Genomic DNA, 24390 nt, shown 5'->3' with positions numbered 1-24390 from the left:
GCACTACTCAGAAGAATTCTTGGTTCAATATAAGAGTCCATAAAACTTTTTCTAACTAGTTTTATTTTTCCTCCTTTTCTTTTGGGGCAGGAGGTGGGAGCATGTAAGACAAATTCTGTCACTAAGCTATATTTCAAACTTAGAAAAAATAATTTTAAAGCCTGATATTTTAAAACCATTATGTTTGTTTTGCCTGTGTGTATGTCTGTGTAACACATGTCCAGGAATATCAGAGAGGGCTTTGCAACCCCTGGAACTTAAATTGAAAGATACAGTATCTAAAATTAAGCACTAATTAAGATGCATTTAATAGCACATTAGACAAAAGAGGTCAATAGAAATTATTCAAACTGAAGCATGGGGAAAAGAAGGCCGATAGCAGGCCAATAAACACAGAAGAACTAATAGAAAGTGCTAATATATGTGTGGCTAGAGCCTCAGAAGAACATAAGTAAAGGAGGATGGTAGAACTTCCAAAACTAATAAACAAACATGGCCGTAGTCAAAAGATCTGATGTTATCTCAGGAATAAATGCAAAGGAAATACTGACTGGGCTTATTAATGGAGTTTTTTTGGACTTTTGAGGACGAGGAACAAAAAAACATTTTTTTTGAGATAGGGTCTCTTTTTTATGAAGTGTTGGCTGTTGTCCTGAAACACTATGTAGACCAGACTGGCTTCAAACTCGAAATGATCTGCCCACCTCTGCCTTGTGACTGCTGGAATTATAGATGTGTGCCACAATGCTCCACTAAGGGAAGAAACAAGACAAAAACAAAAGCCCTCCACACCATTCTCACAGTGGAACCCAGAACAACAATAATTTTTTTGAGTATCTTTTGTGTGCATGTAGTGCCAGGGCCTTGCACTTGATAGGCTGACACTTTCCCCTGAGGTACATCTCTAGCCATGCTTGTTTGTTTTTTGAGAAAGTGGTTTTGTACTATAAATAGCTCAGACAAGCTTTAACTTGCTATTTAACCCAAGCTTGCCTTGAATTTGTGATCCTTATACCTTAGTACCCCAACAACCTTAAAATGCAAAGAACTTCAAAAAAAAAAAAATCCAGCAAGTGCATTTTAGGGAACTGGAGAGAAGGTTCAGTGGTTAAAACCACTGACCTCTCTTCCAGAGAAAAATACTTACAGCTTCCACTCTAAAATTTCTATTTGTTTTTGTTTGCTTCTTTGTTTTTGATTTGTTGAGACAGGGGTTCATTATATATTGCTCTGGTTGGCTTGGAACTTACAGTGATTCTCCTGCATCTGCCTACCAAATATTAGAATATACTGTCCCATGCCCATCCTGCTATTTGATCCATTGATATAAACTGCAGTGTTCTACCGATTCCTTCTCAGGTACTTTGTGCTTTGCTCCGTTTTAGACTACCTTGTGTTTATGCTTGTGAGTGCCGTAGCATTATGTGGAGATCAGAGGGCAACTTTGGAAATCAGTTTCTCCTTCGACCTTGTTGGGGCACGTACTTTTTTCCATACTTCAGGCTCACTGGCCAGTGAGCTTTCCTAGACAATTCTCCTGTCTCTGTCACTGGACTACTGGGATTATATATGAATAGCACAATATCCTGCTTTAAAAAAAAAGATTTATTATGTATACAATGTTCTACTTGCATGTATGCCTGCACACCAGAAGAGGGCACTAGATCTCTTTACAGATGGTTGTAAGCCACCATGTGGTTGCTGGGAATTGAACTCAGGACCTCTGGAAGAGCAGCTGTGAGTGCTCTTAACCTTGGAGCCATCTCTCCAACCCAACATCCTGCTTTTTTATGGACATTCCAGAGATCAAATTCAGGTCATCAGACTCAGTTTAGCCATACAGGTTATTTTTACAAAATTTCTAGGTACTAAGGATTGAACTTAGAGCATTATGCATGCTAGGCAAAGTGCACTGCCACTGGAAAAAACAGAAACAAAACCATTTTGTTTTATGTTGAGTCAGGATCTCGTCGTCGTATCTCCCACTGGTTGTGAAGTTATGTGGCTGTGAATGCTCTTGCTTGGGCGCTTGCTTTCACTTCCCAAGTGCTGGGGTTATAGGCATTTGATTTGCCTCCACACTTTATCTTTTTTTTTTTAACTTAAATTTTGAGACTCGATACATTGCTTAGGGTGGCTTGTGAGCCTCCTGCCTCTGGCTCCTGAGAGCTGAGATCATAGCCCACACTTCCAAACTGCTTGAAGTTCCTAGATATGCAGGTGAAATTTAGTATGTCTAGTATGTGGATCAGCTGAGTCACTTCATACTGCCATTTTCTTTTTTTCTTCTTGGATTTTGGTAATGTGACTCTGTCATTAGATATTTTATAGTGTGCCATATATTGTGTCTATAGTGCTCTAGAAATTCTACGTACTAAGACAGTAGATTTCCTTCAGAAAGGGCAGTATTCTTCCCTCGGCTCGGCTCTGTTAGTGGAAGATGAGTACTTTAACGAGAAAGGCTAAGTGTCCTGTTGAACTTGTGTTCTAAAGAGTCTCTTCCCTAGAGTGTTCTGAGAGTCCCTTCCCTAGAGTTTCATATTTTTCCTTTTTTGTTTGTTTGATTATTGTTGTTTTTCAAGATAGAGTTTCTCTGAGTAGGCCTAGCTGTCCTGGAACTCACTCTGTAGACCAAGCTGTCTTGGAACTCAGAGATCCACCTGCCTGCCTCTGTCTTGCAAGTGCTGAGGTTAAAGGTGATGTGCTACTACAGACTTGTCCCATACTTTTTCATTATTACCTCTCTTAAATAATTGAAATTATCACTCATTATTTCAGAGATTGCACTTTTAGTGTTTTTAGGCCCTGTGTAGTCCTCATCAGCAAATATCCTGAGAGCAAAGGTAGACCATTTCCTGAGATACCTATCGAAATTTAACTTTATAAGAAACTACTTATTTATTCTGTGCCCTTCCTTCTTCTCTTCCCCCCTCCCATTGTTGTCGTGTGTGTGTGTGTGTGTGTGTGTGTGTGTGTGTTTCTCTGTGTGGCTATCCTGGAACTCACTCTGGACCAGGTTGGCCTCAAACTCAGATCTGCCTCCTGAATGCTGGGATTAAAGGTGGGTGCCACCACTGCCTGGCTGTATTCTTTTCTTATTGTTGCTCTAATAAATTGTTTAGTGGCTTAAAATACAAATTCATTATCTAGGAGTACTGAAAGTTAGAAATCTGAATTAGCTGTCAGTAGGCTAAAGCTCAGGGTGTCAGTAGCTTGTTTTTCTGGAAGATTGAGGGGAGAATGTATTTTTTTTGTCATCTTCCACTAATAGATACCACCTATTCTTTGGCTTGAGACTTTCCTCCATCCTCCAGCATTAGAGCATCTTCAGACTTCTGATTCTGCCGTACTAAATGACTAACATGCCTGATATAGGATAATCTTACTTCAAGGTCAGCTACATATTAACTTTAGTTCAATTTGCAAGATTAATTTCCCTTTGCATTGTTATATAGTCTCAGATGCTGGGTGTTAGAATGTGAACACATTGGGGTTGTAAGGTCAGATCTACCACGCTGTCTGTCAGCAGTATCTTGGGATAGATGGTCAGGTTGCTGGCTAGAAGTACTGAGAAAGGCCCCCTGTGTGTGTGGGGGGGGGGCAAGGGAGGGCACTGAGGATGCCACTTGCTTTGCCCATCTTTATCTATGTGTGCCTAGTTTCTGTGGTTCTCTGTTTCTAGAGTTGGTCTTGGTTGGTTTCCAAAGTTAAGAATCTTAGTATGCCACCCTATGCCTGGGACCTATACTTCTGGTTTGATAAGTCAGTTGTAGGGCCATCATACATTGCTTTGCCTCTGAATTACACTCCCAGTCCCCTAAATGCTATTTTTACAAGGTGACAAATTCTGGTGTGGTTTAGTTTTTTGAATATTGGCCCATTGCAGACATGTTTTCTAAAAAGACCAGTTAGATTTTAGGAAAATAACATAGTCTTACTAGACACAGTTAGCAGTTGTTAAAAGGCTCTTTTTAAAAATATTAAAAATTAGGGGTGTAATGAGAGCTCCATCATTAATTAGAGTGGTCACCCTATGAACACGAGAACCTAGGTTTAATCCCTAGAACTAAAAACAGCAGGACATAGTGGTGCATGCTTATAAACATGAAGTTGGGTGCATAAGGAGGTAGGGAAAGATCTGGAAGGAGTTGGGAGGGGAAAGATTATGACCAAAATGTATTGTATGAGATTCTCTAAATTCTAAAATAACAAAAAAAAAATTGGAAAAAGAAAGTGAGCCCCAGACATGATGGTATTGTGTGCCTTTAATCCCAGCACTCTGAGTTCTAGACAACCAGGGTGATGTAATGAGACCTTGTCTCAAAAAGCAAGCAAATAAAAGAACCAAAAAAGAATAGATGCTATTTTGATATTTTATGGATAAGGAAGTTGGACATAAGAATAATTAAATGACTTGCAAAAGTTGTCATAAAATATCTTATGGCCAGGTAGTGGTGGTGCATGTCTGTAATCCCAGCACTTTGGAGGCAGAGGTAGAGAGGCAGAGGCAGGTGGATCTCTGAGTTTGATGCTGCCCTGGTTTACAGAGCAACTTCTAGGATACTTAGTATGGATACATAGGGAAACAAAACAAATTGTTTTATACCAGTAAATAAAAACAGGTGTGAATCTTTTGTCTTGTATTGAAAAATTTTGCTTCACTAGAATTAACCCCTTTCTTTCCTGTGCCCATGAGACTGACTTGAATGGATTCTGAGTTGTAACTATTGCCATGTCCTATAATAGACTAGAGTAAGAAGTCTATCCATTTAAGACTTTACATTTTATAACTGGGTATGATGTTACACGAAAGGATTTGGAGGCAGGAGGATTGCCACTTCAAAGATCATCTGGGTTGTACAGTGAGTCAATCTGAGCTACACAGTGAAGGTTGTTAATATCATAGATTAGGGGTTTACTGTTTGCCTAGTATGATAAATACCTTGGGTCTAGTCTCCAGCACCACAAAAACCCAACTTGGCACACAGACTTCCTCAAGAAAAATTCAAGCCAGCTGGGTGTAGGGTACACCCCTTTATCTCAGCATTCAGGGGTCAGAGGCTGGAAGAAGATCAGCCAGCCTAGTCTATATACTGCCGAACTCCAGGCCTGTCTACATGGTAAGACCTTGTCTTGAAAAGAAATAAACTTCAAGGCTAAATTTCGATTATAACATTTATTGGTTTGCTTTTCATTCCAGTGTAAGCGTCTGACCCAAAAGAGTTGTGGCCCACAGACTGAGAAGCACTGGTATAGTTAGTAATGGCAAGAGACCACCCAACTCCTTGGCTTTTGTCACACATGTTTCTGGTAAAGCTGACCATTCAATTGTCCTTTCTGATATAAGTGACCTGATAACTCCCCATCTAACCACACAAATGACATCATTCAGGCTTTCATATGTAGATCATGATCCACAAAGCTCTGCATTCTCTAACCGAAGTAACAGAAGATAATGGAAGAATTGCATCTTGACATTGTTATGAGTATGCTAGACAGCATATCCTTGCTTGCTTTCTTTTCCTACCTCCCCTTCTTGTGTGAGTTTGACTACCACTAGTGAGGGTCTGATCCAGAGCCTTGTGCATGTTAGCTAGACCCTCCAACTACTTAGCTACTTCACATTCAGAGAAACACTATTTCTACTTTATTTATACAGTGAGTGGAGTGATGCCTGTGTAGAAAGAAGTGAAGTGTCTTCCTTTATCACTTGGCCTGTTTTTATTTTTTTAAGATTTTATTTTATGTATATGAGTGTCCTGTCTGTATGGTATGTGTACCACATACTTGCCTGGTGCCCATAGAGATCAGAAGGCAATAGTTATCTAGAACTTGAGTTAGGAAACCAGTGTGAGTGCTGGAAATCTATCCTTGGTTCTCAGCAATAGGAGCAAATGCTCTTAACGACTGAGTCATCTCTTTGGCCCTCTCTGCCATTGAACCTGAAGCTCAATAATTGGCCAGGCCTTCTACTCCCTCCAGTCCTCTTGTTTCTGTCATTCAGTGCCAGGATTTTTAAAAGCAGGCTTCCATAAAAAGTGTGCTTTGGGTCCACACTCAAGTAATCATATTTACATTGCAAACACTTTAACAACTGAGCTATCTGCCCAGGCCCAAGAGCAGACCTTTAGAGAAGTTGTTAAATGAACTTACTATTTAACTTTAAATGTAAAAAAGATGCATTTATCTTTTATTCTACTGCTCATTGTTTCAGCTCTTTTTAAAAATTTGATCAGCAACCAGAGCTACACAGAGAAAAACTGTCTCAGAAAAATAAAACAAAGGGGCCGGAGAAATGACTCAGGGGTTAAGAGGGCCCAGGTTGAGTTTCAAGCACCTACATGGTAGCTCCCAACTCTAACTCCAGTTCTAGAGGATCCGGCACCCTCACACAGACATACATGCAGGGAAAACACCAGTGCACAGAAAATAAGATTCTTAAAAACAAACAAACCAAAAAACCAGGGAAACCAAAGTGAAGTGTTTAAGTGTGTTGAAAGTGAAGGATGGCACTAAGCTCACCTAATGTTAGGTTCATATTGACGTCTGTGTAAGTTCTGCCTTGACATGTAGTCAGGTGAGAAGATTGGAAGAGCTCTTCATGTTTATGATGACTGTCTACTGAGTACTGCTTTCCTGTCATGTGATCCTGAGCTTATTCCTAAACCACCTCTGATTAAACTTGCATAGAAGTGAGCACACTGAGTTTGTCTCTGCAACTCTTCCCTGCAATCAGCTTGTCTGTAATTTTAAAAGACTTAGCACATTGGAGAATGCAGTGCTTTAACCTGTATCCAAGTAGGATTTGTGGGAGGGGGAGGTAGAATCCAGAATAAAACTTTCCTTCTTACAAATTGTTGATTAGAAAGATTGTGCATTGGTGTTGGTTTCATGCCTGTGTGTCTGCATTAGTTACATAAGGTAGAAAGGACACCAGACTAAGTTAAGTGTAAATTTGTTTATATCTTGTTGAAATTTTGGTTTTAACAGTAACTGGTGAGTAAGTCACTCGTCTTGTGTAACTGTTTTATTAATAGTTTTGAGTTCTGTGTACTTCTGACTCTGCATTTATAAAAACAAAAGCAGTTGCTAGATAGTATTAACTAGGTAACTGAATTTCAAAAATGTGTTTATCTAATAATTTTGTATTCAAGCTAGATTAAGTGAAGAACATTGAAATTGCCATGCAAACTTTATGAGTCAGGTTAATTTTTCTCTTTCTGTGTAACCAAAACATTCAAGAAGTTTAATGCTGAAGATAGTATGACTCAGTTCTCCTTCATAACCTCTGACTTAAGAATAAATAAAATAAAATAAGCTGGGCACAGTGGCTAATGCCTATAATCCTATAGCATTGCTCCTAGTTTGAGGTCAGCCTGGGCTATATACTGAATTAGTGATAAGCCTGGAAACAGAATGAGATATGAGAGATTGGGGGGAAAAATGGACCTATTTAGCCAAATGAACAAGAGATAGAAACTGATTTTTAAAAAAAGATCACTATCTGAACATGGTGGTGCACACTCCAAATTCTAGCTCTCTAGAGGTAGGCATAGGCAGAGCTCTTGAATTTGAAGCCAGTCTGGTCTACATAGTGAGTTCCAGGACAGGTAGGGTTTTGTAGAGAGAACATTTCTCCAGAAAGTGGTCAGGGCGTGGAGGGAGAGGAAAATAGAAATAATTAATAACTTGCTAGACCGAAAAAGAGTAGGAGGTAGCAGAGAAAATACTGATTAGTGGGGAGGGTGTTAAAATAACAGTAAGAAGCGCTGATTATTGGGAAATAGAGTAATAGGAGATGGCAGAGTCAATAAGTAGGCAGCACAACATGATTAATTAGGACGGTGCTGTTGAGATAGGCTGTATGAGACAACTTGGACCATTCCAGCTCTGGCAGAACTAGTGCAGAAGCACCTGTTGGCTACTGGTCATTAGTGAGAAATGATGAAATAATTTAGAACAAAACATAATTTTGGCCAGGCGTGGTGACGCACGCCTTTAATCCCAGCACTCGGGAGGCAGAGGCAGGCAGATTTCTGAGTTCCAGGCCAGCCTGGTCTACAGAGTGAGTTCCAGGACAGCCAGGACTACACAGAGAAACCCTGTCTGGAAAAAAACCCAACAAAACAAAACAAAAAACAAACAAACAAAAAACATATTGGCATCCTAAATTTAGTTTTCCAGCTTTTCTTTGTTCATCTGTGTAGTTTTTTATCAGTGCATTTTGATGAATTCTGTTTTCTTATCTGTAAAATAGTGTAACTGGAGGTTTAAGCAGCATTTTAATGAATTGCTACTGTGTTCCCTCACTGAAACATACCTGTTTGCTATCCATTGCAACCTCCTTGCTTTGCCAGTTTTCCTAGATAGCTAGAATTAAATGGTAGCATTAGCTTGGCACAGTAGACTTCCTACTGTGTTAAAATCATTTGTAAATGTCCAGAGTAGGCAAATTAGTAGAGAAAGAAAGTATTAGGTCAGTAATTATCAGAGGCTTGATGGGAAGAATGGGAAAAAAATAGCTAACTTTTTGAGTGATTAAAATATTCTAAAATTAATGGTTGACATCTATGAATATAATCAAAACCACCAAACCATCTTACAGTTAAATTTTTGTGGTATGAGTCATAAAAATTACCAGAAATTTCTTCAGCGATCTAATAAGTTGGTTTGCTTTTGTGTAGTGGGAATTGAATTTACACCTAGGCAAGCCTTCTCTAAGTTAATCCTTAGCCCCTTCATATCTTTTTGGCTAATATCATGTGTTGTATTTGGTTATTGTCTTACTCCAGAGCAAGAGATACTCTAAGCTGGGTATGAAGGAATTCTACTATGGAAGTGGTTATGTGAACTTTTTATTAACAGAATAAAAGAATGTCACAAGCTGATGTGTTTGCCATATTTAATGGGGCATTTGGGTAGACAAATTAAATCAAATTTGGGAAGTCTATGTCATAGAATTCATATGCTGTCTGTATTAGCTTTTGGATTGATGGAAGCTAGTAGTCTGCTAATTACAACTTTCTAATACATTCTAAAGATTTTACCTGATAGTCAAAAGGATATTAGGTCAGATACAGAGATGGGTGGTAAGTGGGTATTAAGGCTGTCTAAGATAATTGGCTTTTTTTTTTTTTTTTTGTCTGTAATGTTAGATTCTCCACAGTCAGGGAAGTTACTTGGCAGTCAGTAGAATTTTAACATGGTGAGACTTTTTTCAGGACTTGAGTTAATATCATACTTCTTTACCTGCTCCTGGTTTTAATGTATAAGGATAAAACCCTAGAAATAGAAGGGTGAACAGAACCTTTCCTTTCTTTTTTTTTTTTTTTTTTTTTTGGTTTTTCGAGACAGGGTTTCTCTGTGTAGCCCTGGCTGTCCTGGAACTCACTTTGTAGACCAGGCTGGCCTCGAACTCAGAAATCCGCCTGCCTCTGCCTCCCGAGTGCTGGGATTAAAGGCGTGCGCCACCACGCCCGGCTGAACCTTTCCTTTCTTAAATACGTAGCATGGTTGTTCTATTTTAAGCTCATGTAAAAATTGATTAAATTACTGCTTTGCCTATACACAAGCTTTTAGTGAAGACAGGTGAAATGGGCTTTTAGGGTGCTGTCTCAATAAAACTTTATTAGTGTAATACTTGGACGGACTTAAGTTAGCATTTTGAAGTATTAAGTAGAAGTCTCTTGAAATTTGATTATGAGTTTTAAGTTAAGGATTTTAAAACGTCTAAACTTATAAAAGTTCTAGTTCAGAGTTTTATATATAAGTGCTTCACTATTGTAATGTAATGGGCCCTGGTACCTCTACCATATACTGTAATTGACCCTTCAAAGTAGTGTTACATAGGTGTGCTAGCAGTCCTACTTTATATAGAAAAACAAAATGTAGAATGGTAAATGCTGAATTATGAGTTTCATTCTGTCATTTGTATACTCTATGAAGATATTAGTGTTGCATTATTTTCTGCATGTGGTAATTGATAAGATAGCTTTGGTATAGGAAGTTTAGATACGGTAATTGGTTGTGTATGAAGAGTCACCTCTATTTAAAGAAATGAGCAGGGTTACAAAAATACCTGCTGTATCTGTTAATTGCTTTTGGCATTAAAAATACTGATGCATTATTGTTACATGTTACGTTGGTATTTTCCTGTACATGTGGGAAAGAATTTGTAATTAAGAATATTTTGGGGTTAGGATATAGCTGAGGTTGCAGAATGCATGCACAAAGCCCTGGGTTCAGTTCTCAGTACTGCATAAAACCAAGAATGATGGCACACACCTATAATCCCAGTATTGGGGAGGAGGGAAGAGGAGGATCAGGGTTGGGGTCAGGCTTTGGGACATATGAGGTGCAGTTTCAAAGGAATAAACTAGATTAAAAACAAGAAAACCAAAAAGAATAATTTATGGGAGGTTTACAGACATCAAGTTCAAGAATTTTTCTATAGACTGGTAGAGGCAGATACTTTTTCTTTTCTAGTTTTGTCCTCCCCTTGATATACCTTGATCTTAATTTATCAAGTCTGTGTCTCTGGCCTTTGCCGCTGTGGCCCATTGATCTGTCCATCTGTCTGTTACAGTGCATATTGGGTACTTCCAGAAGTTTGAATTCAGTGATGCAAAGGACAGGCGGGCTGCAGCAGCAAAGGTAGGACAGAATCATTAAAAAGACAAGTCATTAAAGGATCATTAAGTGCATACACACACGCTAGCAGAAAGTATTTCATTATTTAAAGGCCCAACATTTATTCTGTACATCTTTATGGGAAAGCCTGTTCTAGGAAAGCAAATTTAAACTTTGTAAAGAGCATGGATTTATTTTATTCTGTGTTGGGGGTACATCCATAGCATGTATGTATTTTGTAAGATTACTGAGTTAAACCCTTATTTCACTTAAACAGAGGGCTACCACTTGACCCTTAAAGACTAATTAAATAGGTATTTACTACCATCTTTGCTAGAAATATTGAGTGATTAAAGATGATTTAATGGCGGATATTACATTAGCATGAACAGACTAATTTTGGGGAGATTATATAGGTTCCTATTTTGGAAACTGAGGAGAAACAGGAAGGATGGATTGATTTTGTTTGTGTTTATGACAAAACGAATCTATATCTTGCAGGTTGTCCTTTGGTTAATGTCTTTGAGACACTTTAATGGATTCTACTTAAATATTTGTAATAACAGATATGCTATATGACAGTTGTAGTAGCAACTTCTGATTGTTTCAGCTGCTGCTTTTTAAATATCAGAATGAAAGAAAAAAATATTCTTTCTGTAGTGCCTTCCACAAAGCCTAAGTTACTGATAAATATTAGGAACTTAAGTTTTACCTATGGCTAAGGATGTAGTTCCAGTACAAGTTCCAGTACACCTTGAATACAGTGTTGGAAAAGGTCCCCAGCACTCCAAAACACTTTTCCAAACAAAAACCATAAACTACATAGTATAGAAAGTTTGCTTATATTGTTGTAGTTGGCTACAGTAGTAAAGTAAGAAACTGTAGGGATAGTTGAATGATGATATTTGTGGTACTTTTTTGTTTTGTTTTTTTCCCCCCACCCTGGAGAAATTAATACTGTTGCTTCTTATGACTTCCCAGAAAACAATGTGTATTCAGTCTTCAGTGGAGATTGTTTAGTTTTCCAAATGACTGTAAATGTCCTTGATGTGAGGTTTAGTGCTAGAAGCTCCGTGGTGGTGGTAGTTAATATTGTAATGAACTTAACTGAGGAGATCTAGTGTGGAATCATTTTCAAGTGAAACTTTATGGCATACCTTAGAGAGTGTTTTGAATTAACAGTTGCAAATAAAGTTTGGATTTAAGATAGTATTTGCATCTTTATTAATTTTTTTTTGCTTTTATATTTTATACTTCATTCTCTTCCAATTGTATTTTAGGTACTTCATAGTAAATCACAAGCCTTTATTTTTTAACATCTTTATGATATGGACATTGAAAAAAAATCATCATGAATAAAGGATTTCTTGAAAATCATCAGACTTAATAGCCCAAAGCAGAATAAATACAAATAGTTTGTGAATATTAGAAGCCTAGGGTCTACTCCTGGTTCTACCACTGTTAAACATAGCATTTGTTTGTCATCTTTCCTTTCTTCAAAAATGTGTACTATGCAAGAAACCTAGAAAAGGGGAAAAATATGACAACAGAAGGATGGATGGCCTGTAGGGAAGAATAAGGACACTGTGTGGGAGAGGGATGAGAGGCAACATGGGGTATATATGATCCAAATACATCTTGTGAATGTGTGAAGATAGTACAATGAAGTCCCTGACTTTGTACATCTAATTTACATTAATGTGAATGAATGTCGTCGACTGGTGAGATACTTCAGTGGTAAAGACGTGAGGCACCGAGCGAGATTGATGGCCAGACTTTGATTCCTAGAACGGATACAGTGAAGGAGAAAACTGGTTTCTCAGAAGTTGTCCTTTGCCACGAGTGCTCTCTATCCATAAGTAAATGTTTGTTAAAAAGAAAAAGAAAGAAAAAAGTTGGGACAACATGGTACAATTTGATTATGTTCTTTTGAAAATTGATTCAGGATAAGAATAAAGCTGTGAATTTTCTAAATACTTTTGAGCCAAATCTTCTAACTAAATTAACTTTAGACTCCAATTCTGTTTTTTTTTTTTTTTTTAAAGATTTATTTATTATATGTAAGTACACTGTAGCTGTCTTCAGACACTCCAGTAGAGGGCGTCAGATTTTGTTACGGATGGTTGTGAGCCACCATGTGGTTGCTGGGATTTGAACTCGGGATCTTCGGACGAGCACTGGGTGCTCTTAACCACTGAGCCATCTCGCCAGCCCTCCAATTCTGTTTTAATGAATTTATTTTTTTCAGTACTGGTGATTGACTCTCATGCATGGTAGGCAGTGCTCCCCGCACTGAGCTCTGTCTCCAGTCCTGTCAGTACATTTTAATTCATAACTGAATGATTTAGGAAGAAAATACAATGAGTCATATTTGTGCTTATTCTTTTTGTTCAAATACCATTTTATTTCTGCAGATTTAGTTTTCACTTAACAGCATACTATAGATTATTATAGATTGAATTTTCTGTAAATTTTTACTGTAGATTATAGTGTTATGGTAATTACCACACTATTTTCTTTTTTCTGTACACTGTGTATTGGTTTTTCATTTCATATTGTTAGTCATTCTGTTACATATGTAAAATGTTTTCTTTTAATAAGTTTTATGAGTAAAGATGATCTTTAAGTTGTAGTTTTTCTTTAAAAGAATAATTAATTTTTTAAATTTTTTAAAAAATATTATTTATTTTTTATTTATATGAGTACAATGTCACTGTCTTCAGACACACCCCAGAAGAGGGCATCAGATCCCCATTACAGATGGTTGTGAGTCACCATGTGGTTGCTGGGAATTGAACTTAGGACCTCTGGAAGAGCAGTCAGTGCTCTTAACCTCTGAGCCATCTCGCCAGCCCAAGTTGTGGTTTCTTTCTTTTTTTCTTTTTTTTTTTCTCTTTTCTTTTTTTTTTTTTTTTTTTTTTAAGACTAAAGGTGAGTGTGGTAGAACTTGAACGTTCTGGAGGCAGAGACAGGTAGCCTGCTATATAGGGCAAGTTCCCAGGACAACCAGGGCTACACAATGAAATTTTGTCTCAAACAAATTTTTATTTCCTCTATAAAAATTTAACTGTAAAGCAATGGGAGTGTTAGTCAACAGGGTCTATTTATAAACAATAAAAATTGAATGTCTTCTTGATATCAGAGGAGCTCAAGATTTTAACATTCTGTATTTCATCATTCAGAACCAAATCACCAGGGCTGGCGAGATGGCTCAGTGGTTAAGAGCATTAACTGCTCTTCCAGAGGTCCTGAGTTCAATTCCCAGATGGATGGCTCACAACCATCTGCAATGGGGTCCAGTGCTCTCTTCTGATGTGTCTGAAGACAGCTACAATGTACTCATATAAATTAAATAAATCTTTTTTTTTTTTTTAAAGGAGGACCAAATCACCTCCAGCATAAAGTGAGCTGAATAGCATAAAATTTGTATGTAACCTTTTTCCTCTGAAGATGATGGCTTACTAAGAGAGGTTCTAATAAGGCTTGGAATGTAGAGTGCTACTTGTGCAAGCTCCTGAGTCTAATCAGGAAGTTGGCAGGAAGAAGGGGGTGTGTGTGTGTCTATTTTCATTCTCAATTACACATGCTAAGTCAGTCCTTAAGCTGCCATTAAGCTACAACGTAGTTTCCAACTACTTAACAAAATTTCACAGTATCTATACCAACTTTTCACAAATTCATTTTAAAACCAATATCCTTATCATAACATCAGATAATATAGAATTCAATAATTAAAATCACTGAGAAATGGTTCATTGGCTAAAAGTACTTACTTGCTGCTCTTGCAGCGGATCTGGGTTTAGTTCCCAGCATCTATATGGTGACTCACACCCAAGTACAGCTCTAGTTCCAGAGAATCCAATGCTCTCTTAAGATCTCCACGGGCTTCTGCACACACCTGGCACACATACACCAACACAGGCATACACATATAAAAGTAAATATATGTATATATGTAGGTGTACATATGTATGCATATTATCTCATTAGGACTGGTTGAGTTTTAGCACTATTCTTTCTGAGGACAGGCTGGGTTCTGTTCCTAGCACTCATAATCCAGTCAGTCCTAGAGGACTTGATACTCTTTTCTGGCCTTTGAAGGTTCCCAAGCTATGCAGTTTGCATATACTCACAGTCTCATGTAAGTATATAAACTAAAAAAAAATTTTCAAAAAAGATTCATGGCAAAGGAACACATAGCATATAGCCACTATATATATATTTTAGGGTGTTTTTTAAAAAATCACCAAATTTGATTCAATTCAGTAACTGTTTTTGGATTATTTTAGTTAATACATGCATGAAATTTTATAACTAATAATATTGTAATGTCTAAATCTTTTTTAAGAATTTAATACATTACAAAAATTGTGTATGTGTTTGGCTTGAACAACCTGAGGGAGTCAGCTCTTTTTTCACTGTGATCCTAGGGACCAAACCTAAGTTTGTTAGGCTTTGGCAGTAGGTGCTGCCAAACTAAAGTAGTACCTGCTCAACTATCTTGCTGGACTAAGTTTTAAATCTTTGTCTTACTTCTGTCACCACTAGTTTTTTATTTGTTGGTTTTGGTTGTTTTGCTCTTAAACTATATAACCCTGGCTGTCCTGGAGTTTATTATGTAGACCAGGCTGTCCTCAAACTAAAAGATTTGCCCACATCTACCTTCTAAGTGCTGGGATTAAAGACATGTACTACCACTGCCCAGCTAAGAAATTATTTATTATACGTTATTTATAGATTGATAGCACTGACATCTCTTTGTAGATTTTTTTTTCTTAATTAAAAAATTTTTTTTGACATGTATGCCAGAAGAGAAGGCATTGGATTCACTGGAGTTGGGGCTACAAGCTGCCATTATAAGCTGCCATGTGGGTTTTGGGAACTGAACCCAGGTCCTCTGGAAGATCAACAAGTGCTCTTGTTGAGCCATCTTAGAAACATCTTAATTATTGGTTAAACTTGTGACATTTTTCATGTGCGTGTGCGCGTATATACATCTGGTCACTCAAAGGCTAAAAGGTGGTGGTCAAGTTGCTTTTATTATCTGAATATAAGGCTTGAAGTTCTGTCTAGACTCGTTGTCCATCAAGCTCTCCATAATCTGTCCTGAAGAGCATGATCATGCCTACTTTTCTGTTGGTGCTAGAGATCAAACTGAGGTCCTCATTATTGCTTAGCTAGCCTACACTCTTGCCCACTGAAGCCATCTGAGTCCTCATGGCTTTTTTTCTAGAGGTTGAAATCTCTTTGATCTTCCAAACTTGAAATGACAGAAAGCAATTTTCTTCATGGACAGGTGAAGAACCACGGGGACCTTTGCCAGGTGTGTTTTCAAGTGTTTGTGCATCAGGATCACATTTAGTTTGTGTGCACGTTTTAGTAAAGTTTCAAATTGCTATGGATCTGCTATTAGTACAGTCAGTTAAGGATTAAATTTTGATTTAAATCTCTAAAAATAGTGAAAGTACTTGGTTGGAAAGCTCTTTGGGGAATCATCACAGTGGAGAGGACGTTCCTTTTAGCTTTCACCTTACCTTTGCCTTTCTTTTACTTTGGGGTAGCTTAGAAATGAATATCCAGCCGGGTGTGGTGGTGCACGCCTTTTATCCCAGCACTTGGGAGGCAGAGGCAGGTGGATTTCTGAGTTTGAGGCCAGCCTGGTCTACAGAGTGAGTTCCAGGACAGCCAAGGCTATACAGAGAAACCCTGTCTCGAAAAAACCAAGAAAAGAAAGAAATGAATATCCAAATGGGAATTTTTAAAGTTCTTTTTGTCAGAATAAGGGTTGAGTCTTATGGTTTATTATATATCCATTTTGCAAATATCCCTTTCTAGTGTATCTTTATATTAATGGATGTTGTCTTCATTGTCCTATTCTTCTTCTTCCCCCTCTTCCTGAATCCTTCATTCTTTTTTTCATCTCACTCTGTAGCCCAGTCTAACTTGGTACTGTCTGCATGTACAGACTGGCCTCAATTTAGTGATTATCTTCCTGTCTTAGTCTCTTGGATGTTGGGATTACAGTGTAAGGCCATAATACTTAGTGCCATGAGTTTTGATGAATTAAACTTTTTATCACTTTAGTCTTAGGGATTGTGCTTTGGATATTGTTCTAAGAACTACTTGCCTAACTCAAGATCATAAATATTTTCTCTTTGAATTTTATAATTTTGATTTTTTATATAGTAGCACACTTAAGGCCAGCTGGGGCTAAGTCAGACCATGTTTCAAAACAGAACAGATTTATTCATTTCCTTGTAAGTTTGGAGTGAGGGATTTGAGATAGTCTCACGTAGCTGAGTTTGGCTTTGAACTTCTATCCCTCTTGCTTGTTATGCTTCCCCCAGTGCTGTGATTACAGGAGAACATCATGATTATTGTTGTTGTTATTAATTGTTATTATTATTTTAAGATTTATTTAATGTCACTGTCACTCTCTCTAGACACACAAGACATCAGGTCCCATTACAGATAGTTTTGAGCCACTATGTGGTTTTTGGTAATTGAACACAGGACCTCTGGAAGAACAGTCAGTGCTAGTGCTCTTAACTGAGCTATGTCTCCATTCAGTCCCTGGTTTATTATTTTTTTAATGGAATTTTGATGCGGTTGGATTCATATCTTTATTTTTTCTTTGTTCTCTATATAGATTTAACTCTTCTTTGATGTGTTTACAATTTTTGGTTTGATGTTTTATGCTTTTAAGAATTCAGAAAAAAAAAAGAGATTGTAATTGTACCAAGTTAAAAAGATTAAAAACACAGAAATGTAGCCTATAATAATTACCCAGATATTTACCCTTGCTGCTGTTTTCGGTAGTTCCATGTTTCTTCCTTGTATTATTTGACTTCGTTTCAGATGTTCACTCTTCTTAAGACTCTGTGCGCGCGCGCACGTGTGTGTGTGTGTGTGTGTGTGTGTGTGTGTGTGTGTGTGTGTTTGGGGGCAGTAAGTCTGAAGGTGGTCATGTGTGAGAGCTAGTTTTCTGCTTCCATCCACAATGTGAGCGTTCTGGGGTTGGAACGTACGTCTTTAGGTGTGGAGGCAAGTACCTTTTACCTTGCTGAGCCATCTCACTGGCCCCTACAATTCTTTGATGATTATAATATTTAGAAATGAACTTCTTTTATGGTCTCCTTTGAGAATTTGTTTTTGCTGTGCCTGGTAGTTTGAATTCTGTCTTGGATACTTTAGAAGATTCTTTTAGTAGACAAGTCATCCTAGGGAGATTTTAACTGCAAGTCCTTCCTCATCTTGTACAAGCAGATTTCTACTAGCTGCTGGCCTTGAAAGTCTTTGCTAGGTTTGTATTTGCCTCTGTTTCTCTCCTCGGACTTCAGTAATGGTTTGTATGGTAATTTGCTCTGAAAGCATATCTTGTAAGTCTTTACACGTTCCTCGTGTATGTACAGCTTCAGTCACAGTGACAGACCACTGTTCAGTTTCTCTTTGGCCCATGCTTGGGTCAAAACCTAATGGGATATTCAACGCTATCTTATCTCCATTTGTCTGTCTGTCTGAATTTGCAATGCTGATGATTGTTCAGGGACTGATATATTATGGGAAGGCACATTGCCACTGAGGTACATCCTAGCCCTTTTAAAATCTTATTATTTGCCCAGACTGGCATTTTACCTGTGATCTATAGCCTGCTGAGTAACTGGGATTACAGGCCTGCTCCTCCAGGCCCAGCTTCACTACCATTTTTATTTGGTTGTTCTTATCTTTCTCCACCAAATAATCCACCTGCTGTTTATTTTCAAAGTTCTCTGGTCCTTTGTTAGTTGCTCCTGTACATTTGCCCCCCTCCCCGTACATGCAAATGCCTTAGTTAAGATTCCTATTGCTGTGATAAAACACCATGACCAAAAGCACCCTGAGTAGGAAAGGGTTTATTTTACCTTATCTCACTGAGCAAAGAAAGCTGCAGTAGGAGGGACCTGGAGGCAGGAACTGGAGGAGAAGCTACAGAGTGCTGCTGACTTGTTCCTTTTGGCTTTCTCAGTTTACTTTCTCACATAACTACCTACTCAGTAGGTTTGGCACTGCCCACAGTGACATGGGTTATCCCACATCAGTCAACCAACCAATCAAAAAGGAAAAAAATCTCACAGGCTTCTTCACAGGTCAATCTGGGGTTCTTAATGATGAAGTTCCATTTTCTCAGATGACTTTAGCTTGTGTCAGTTTATCATAAAACTAGCTATAATAATTGACCCATTGTCAACTAAACACACAAACGTTATTCAACTAGAGCCTTTCTTATATGCTCCCAACATTTCATATTAATATCACAATATAAAATATTCCAACTTTTAAAAGTCCCACATTCTCTCTACCCCTTAATCCAAACATAAAGTTGGTTGTGGTGGTGTATACCTTTAATCCTAGCAAAGACAGACAGATCTATGTGCTCTGTGAGTCTGAGGCCAGCCTGTTTATACATAGAGACTCTGTTTTAAAAAAATAAAAATGAGTTCATACACTTTAAACATTCAATGTCTTTAAAAATATCCAAAGTTTCTCTAAAGTAGAGTTTCCTTAAAATTCCAAAGTGTCTTAACTGTGAGTATGTGTAAAAAATGAGCTAAATAATTTATCCAAGAGGGAAGAATCGGGCGCAGTTGAAGTCGAGGCAAAACCCAAGTCCATGGAGGATTTGGTAATGATCTTCTGGGCTCCCTGGGGCTTTATTTCTCCAGCTCTGCTGTTGGCAACACAAGCAGCTTGTTTCCTAGGCTCAGGCTGGCTTCATTCCACAGCTGCTGTTGTCCTTGTGGTTGTCCCATGGTACTGGCATCTCCAAAATGTTGGGGTCTCTGCTGTTGCTGGGCTGACCTTTCCTGGGCTCTCTTCAGAGACTCTGGTCCTGCCACATGGTGGCAGACCTCAATCAGACTTCAATCCTGCAGGATTCCTCAAGTCTTCAAAGCCAGTACCGCCTGGGAAATGTTTGTGCATTAATTACCAGGTTCTACTGCCAGCGTGAAGTTCTCCCAACTCCTCTGAAGACTGAAGGTGGAAAGTCACAGTAAATGCTTGCCCCCTCTGGACCACAGCTGTGTGCTGACTCTGGAGGCATTTCCCAGAAGATTTCCCCTAAGTGATGCTGACTGTTAACCCTCAGCTGACCGTGATCAATTTATCATCCAAGCAAAGGCTTTCACTTTAGTGGCCTGGTCTCTTGTTAATTACAGCTCTTTCTAAAGCTCCTGTTGACCTTAGAAACACAGATGTTAATTCAATTTCAGATGGCTCTGTGTCAGGGGCTTTCTGTGTAGCACTAGCTTTCTTGGAACTTGCCATATATATCAGACTGGTCTCAAACTCAGAGGTCCTCCAGCCCTAGCCTCTGCCTCCTGAGTGCTGGGATTAAAGGAATGGGCCACCATGCCCAGCCCTAATAGAGTCTTGAAGGGACTCTCAACTTCCCCCTGGAACTTCACAAGCAATTCTATTGCCTGCACAACTTTGAGCAGTCTTATCTTCTAAGCTCCTACAGAACAGCCCACTTGAGTTCTGAGTACTGATTGGCTTTTCTAGACTCTGCTGGCTAGTTTTATGTCAGCTTTTTTTTTTTTTTTTTTGTTTTGTTTTGTTTTGTTTTTCGAGACAGGGTTTCTCTGGCTGTCCTGGAACTCACTCTGTAGACCAGGCTGGCCTCAAACTCAGAAATCCTCTTGCCTCTGCCTCCTGAGTGCTGGGACCAAAGGCGTGCACCACCACGCCCGGCTTTTATGTCAGCTTTATATGAACTAGAGTTACTTAGGAAGAGGGAACTTCAACTGAGGAAATGCGCAACTAAATTGGCCTTTGGACAAAGTCTGATGCATTTATTATTATTATTATTATTATTATTATTATTATTATTGACTGATTGGTTTATATGGAAGGGCCTAGCTCACTTGTGGGAAGCTCCAGTACTGGCTTGGTGGTCCTGGATGCTATAGGAAAGTAGAGCAAGCCATAGGGGACAAGCCTGTAAAGTAAGCAGCATTCCTTATTGGCATCAGTTCCTTCCTCCAGGTTCCTGTGTTGAACACCTTTCTTGACTTTTGAAGATGATGGACCATAAAATGGAATAAATTCTTTCTTCCCTATTTGTTTTTGGTCCTGGAGTTTATCACAGCAATAGAAACACCGAGACAATCCAAAGTTCAAATGTCACCACAATCCTCTGTAAAACACATGGTCAGGTCTGTTTGTCACAACAATATCCCACAGCCTAGTCCCAGTTTCTGTCTTAATGTTAGGGTTTGTGTTATCTTAGCCCATTTGGGTGTATCATCAATTGATGAAGTATTCCAGTACCTGTATTTTAGACTTTGCCATTGTCTGTAGTTTCATACATCCACTGAGGATCTTGGAACATACATACCACAGCAAATAGGGCTTGCTGTATATAGATAGGTTACTTTTATGTGACATTCTAAATACAGAACCTTTTTTAGTCCCTCTGGAAGTTCCTAGTGCTTCCTTGTATTCTGACTGTGTTTCCTCCCACCTTGTTCTGAATAACCTTTTGATGGGGAACGTAAAGGCTGTAATATATGACTAGTTAGTTATGGATCATTAATATTCCTTCTGGTTCTGCTATGGTATAGTGGAAGGAACAGTAAAGACAGATCATAGTTTTGATTTACAGCTGTTCCACTTAATGCATGAGATTAGTTTTTGTAACCTAATTCTATTTTTCTCATATTTACAAAGGTTTTTAAAGTTAGGGGATAAGAGAATGGGCCTTGTGATCCAAGCACTTGGGAGGCTAAGCAAGAGAATATTATTACATTTTTAGACATAGTTAGATCTCTCTCTTAAAAAGAAAAAGTAAAAACAAAGCTAGCTAGTGCAGTGTGTTTACAGAGTGCTTTTTTTGTTTTGTTTTTGTTTTGAGCCTTAACATTCATCATGGGACTCACAATATAGCTTTGGTTGGCTTTAACCCTGCAGTAATTCTGCTGCCCTGACTTCTGGAGTGCTTATGTAACAGGCATGAACTAGTGCCTGGTTTATAGAGTGCTTTGAGACTTAAATAAAATTTATAAAGTAATTACTATATGGCCTGTTATAGAATAATTGTGATAAGATCCAATTTTCCACCACCTCACTTTACCCAGTTTACTTACAGTGATTAGCCTGCTAGCTACTCTGAAGCAAGCCATCAAAGTCATTTTGGCAGTGAGTGCTTCCAGGTGACTAGAAAATGTGAGATTGAACCTAAGAGTCGAGAAAACCTTCCATAGTAAGGTTGTTTTTTTTGTTTTTGTTTTTGTTTTTTTTTTTTTTTCGAGGCAGGATTTCTCTGTATAACCCTGGCTGTCCTGTAACTCACTTCGTAGACCAGACTCAGAAATCCGCCTGCCTCTGACTCCCAAGTGCTGGGACTAAAGGCGTGCGCCACCACGCCCGGCTCCATAGTAAGTTTTGATAAAACCAACAATGGCTACAACAACCTTTGCTACTAGAACTCAGAAGAAGCACTAGTGACATTGCTCATCCTTTCTCTAATTTTTCTTTGTAAGTTGAAACTTCATTCCTGAAACTTTCAGGTGCACTGTTTAGTGGAGGTGTGTATAGTGTCACAAAGTTAGAACCTAACTAGTCTAGTCCATGTTACTAGATTCAGTTTTGATTCCATAGTAAATATATTAATACTTAGGGTCAGCTTAATCATTTTTTCCTTTTTATCTTAACATTTAGAATTTCTTACTATAGCTCAGGCTGGCCTTGAACTCACACAGAGAGCCTCCTGCTTTTGCATCCTGATCATTGGGATTGAAGGTGTGTGCTACCCAGCAAAGTTCTTATTCTGGAGCACGATGTTAAAAGGGTTAGAAGGCTTAGGGCTTCTCTGAATAAGTAAGTTAGGTAGGAAAGTGAGCCTGCATGAGGAGAAGAGTGCTTTGGTCATTGGTCTTTTGGGGGGATAGGGGTAGGATAAATGCATGTGGATTGCAGGGCTACGGGGGCGGTAACAGATGGTGTTGCTGAGAATAATTGAGACATCACATTTCTTTCTTTTCTTCTTTCTTTCTTTAAAGATTTATTTACTTTATATGAGTACACTGTCACTGTCTTCAGACACACCAGAAGAGGACATCGGATCCCATTACAGATGGTTGTGAGCCACCATGTGGTTGCTGGGAATTGAACTCAGGACCTCTGGAAGAGCAGTCAGTGCTCTTAACCTCTGAGCCATCTCTACAGCCCCTGAAACTTCTTTTTGATGATTAATGACACTCTTATTAGATTATTTTAAACCAGCACTTAATTAATACCATTATTAAACACAATGAAAGAGAATAGTGATATGTTATAAAAAGATAGAGGGGGAATACATTTTGTTGATGTGTAGTGAGGTGTGGGGGAAGGGGGTGCCTCTGCAGGGCCCATGCTGAGTCATCCCTTTGTTCTGAGGGGCCAGCCACACAGCAGTAGAGTATAGAATAGCGTTATTCAGGGCGTGGTTGAAGCTCTGCTTCCGACATGGTTATGGGCTCTCCTATCTTGGAACAAGTCCAGTCTCCCTGAAGTCTTAGGCCCCACTGAGCTTCTGGTTTTGAGACAGGGCCTCATTCTGTGGCACTAACCTGGAACTCAGCAGTCCTACTTTAGCCTTCCAAATGTCGAGATTACAAGTGAGCTACCACACCAAGCCTCACTGTGTTGTAAGCTTTAAAAAAGTGTGCTAGTTTAATGAGAAATGGGAATCTTTGTGAGAACAGTAAACTTACATTTCAGAGTTTTAACTTTCCTTCTATAAATATATGAAAGAACATCTCAAGAATACATACTGTGTTATTACATGGTACAGATATTTTGTTGGTTTAGTTAAATATATCTAATTTTGAGTTTCTTTAACTATTTAATACACATGGACTTACAAATTTTATTACTTACAAATTTTCTTAATTACATTTAGAGTGCTGATGTGGTAGTCTGCTAGATAGATACTCCATGCAACAAATTAGTTTTAACAAATGCTTGATATTTTGGGTTTGCTTTTCAAGATAGGGTCTTGTTATATAGTATGGACTGGTCTCCTTTTTTCCCTCAGCTTCCCGTGCACTTATATGTGTAGGTGACCTCACTTGGCTTAGTATGGTCTTAACTTTGACATTTTCTTTCTTTTTGGCTTATTTCGAACCCTATAAAGGATGAACTATTATATGGTGAGCTATTTAAATAATCTTGATCATACAACTAAAAATTTGTATCTCCTTTGGAACATAAATATCCAGGAAAGGGTATTTTGGGTGGAACTAAGTGCTTCAGCTGTGGTGCAGAAAAGTTTATTAGGACAGAAAACTTGGATGCATTATTTGGGAACTTGAAATCTAGCCTGCTATCTTTTTTTTACATGTCTGTGAAATAGCTGAGTTTGTTGCAAGCAAACAATCCTAGCACCTGGGATTCGGGAGCAAGAGAATTGTGAATTCAAGGACAGCCTGGACCTCACAGAAAAACATACACATACAAAAAAGTCAGTGAGATACAATTACTTTAAAATGTTTTTTTTCCCCCTCCTTCAGAATCCAGCAACTATCACGAGAATACTCCTTAGCCACTTCAATTGGGATAAAGAGAAGCTAATGGAAAGGTAAGAAGTTATATTGTTAGCTTTGTACTTAGAAGTAACAGAGAAAGCCCACTGATTTGAATTTATAAGCGGATTTATATAATAGTATGCATTTGAGCAAGCCAATATCTAAGTAATTGTTATAATTTGTTGTATTGAAAATTTTACAGTGAACTTAGTTT

The 24390-nt window shown here is 38.3% G+C and overlaps 1 protein-coding gene across 1 annotated transcript in view; it reads left to right on the top strand.

Moving 5' to 3' along the window:
• The window catches only part of Arih1 (ariadne RBR E3 ubiquitin protein ligase 1), a 98360-nt gene that overhangs the window by 8824 nt on the left and 65146 nt on the right, over positions 1 to 24390 (top strand). Inside the window, exon 2 of the mRNA XM_021171586.3 lies at positions 24162 to 24229. Within this exon, the coding sequence (XP_021027245.1) occupies positions 24162 to 24229 (68 nt within the window). The remainder of the gene's footprint in view (positions 1 to 24161; positions 24230 to 24390) is intronic.

This window comes from Mus caroli, unplaced genomic scaffold, assembly GCF_978045245.1.
Source record: "Mus caroli unplaced genomic scaffold, Mus_caroli_1 scaffold_11, whole genome shotgun sequence".
Lineage (NCBI taxonomy): Eukaryota > Metazoa > Chordata > Mammalia > Rodentia > Muridae > Mus > Mus caroli.
This window is presented reverse-complemented; position numbering and strand designations above follow the sequence as displayed.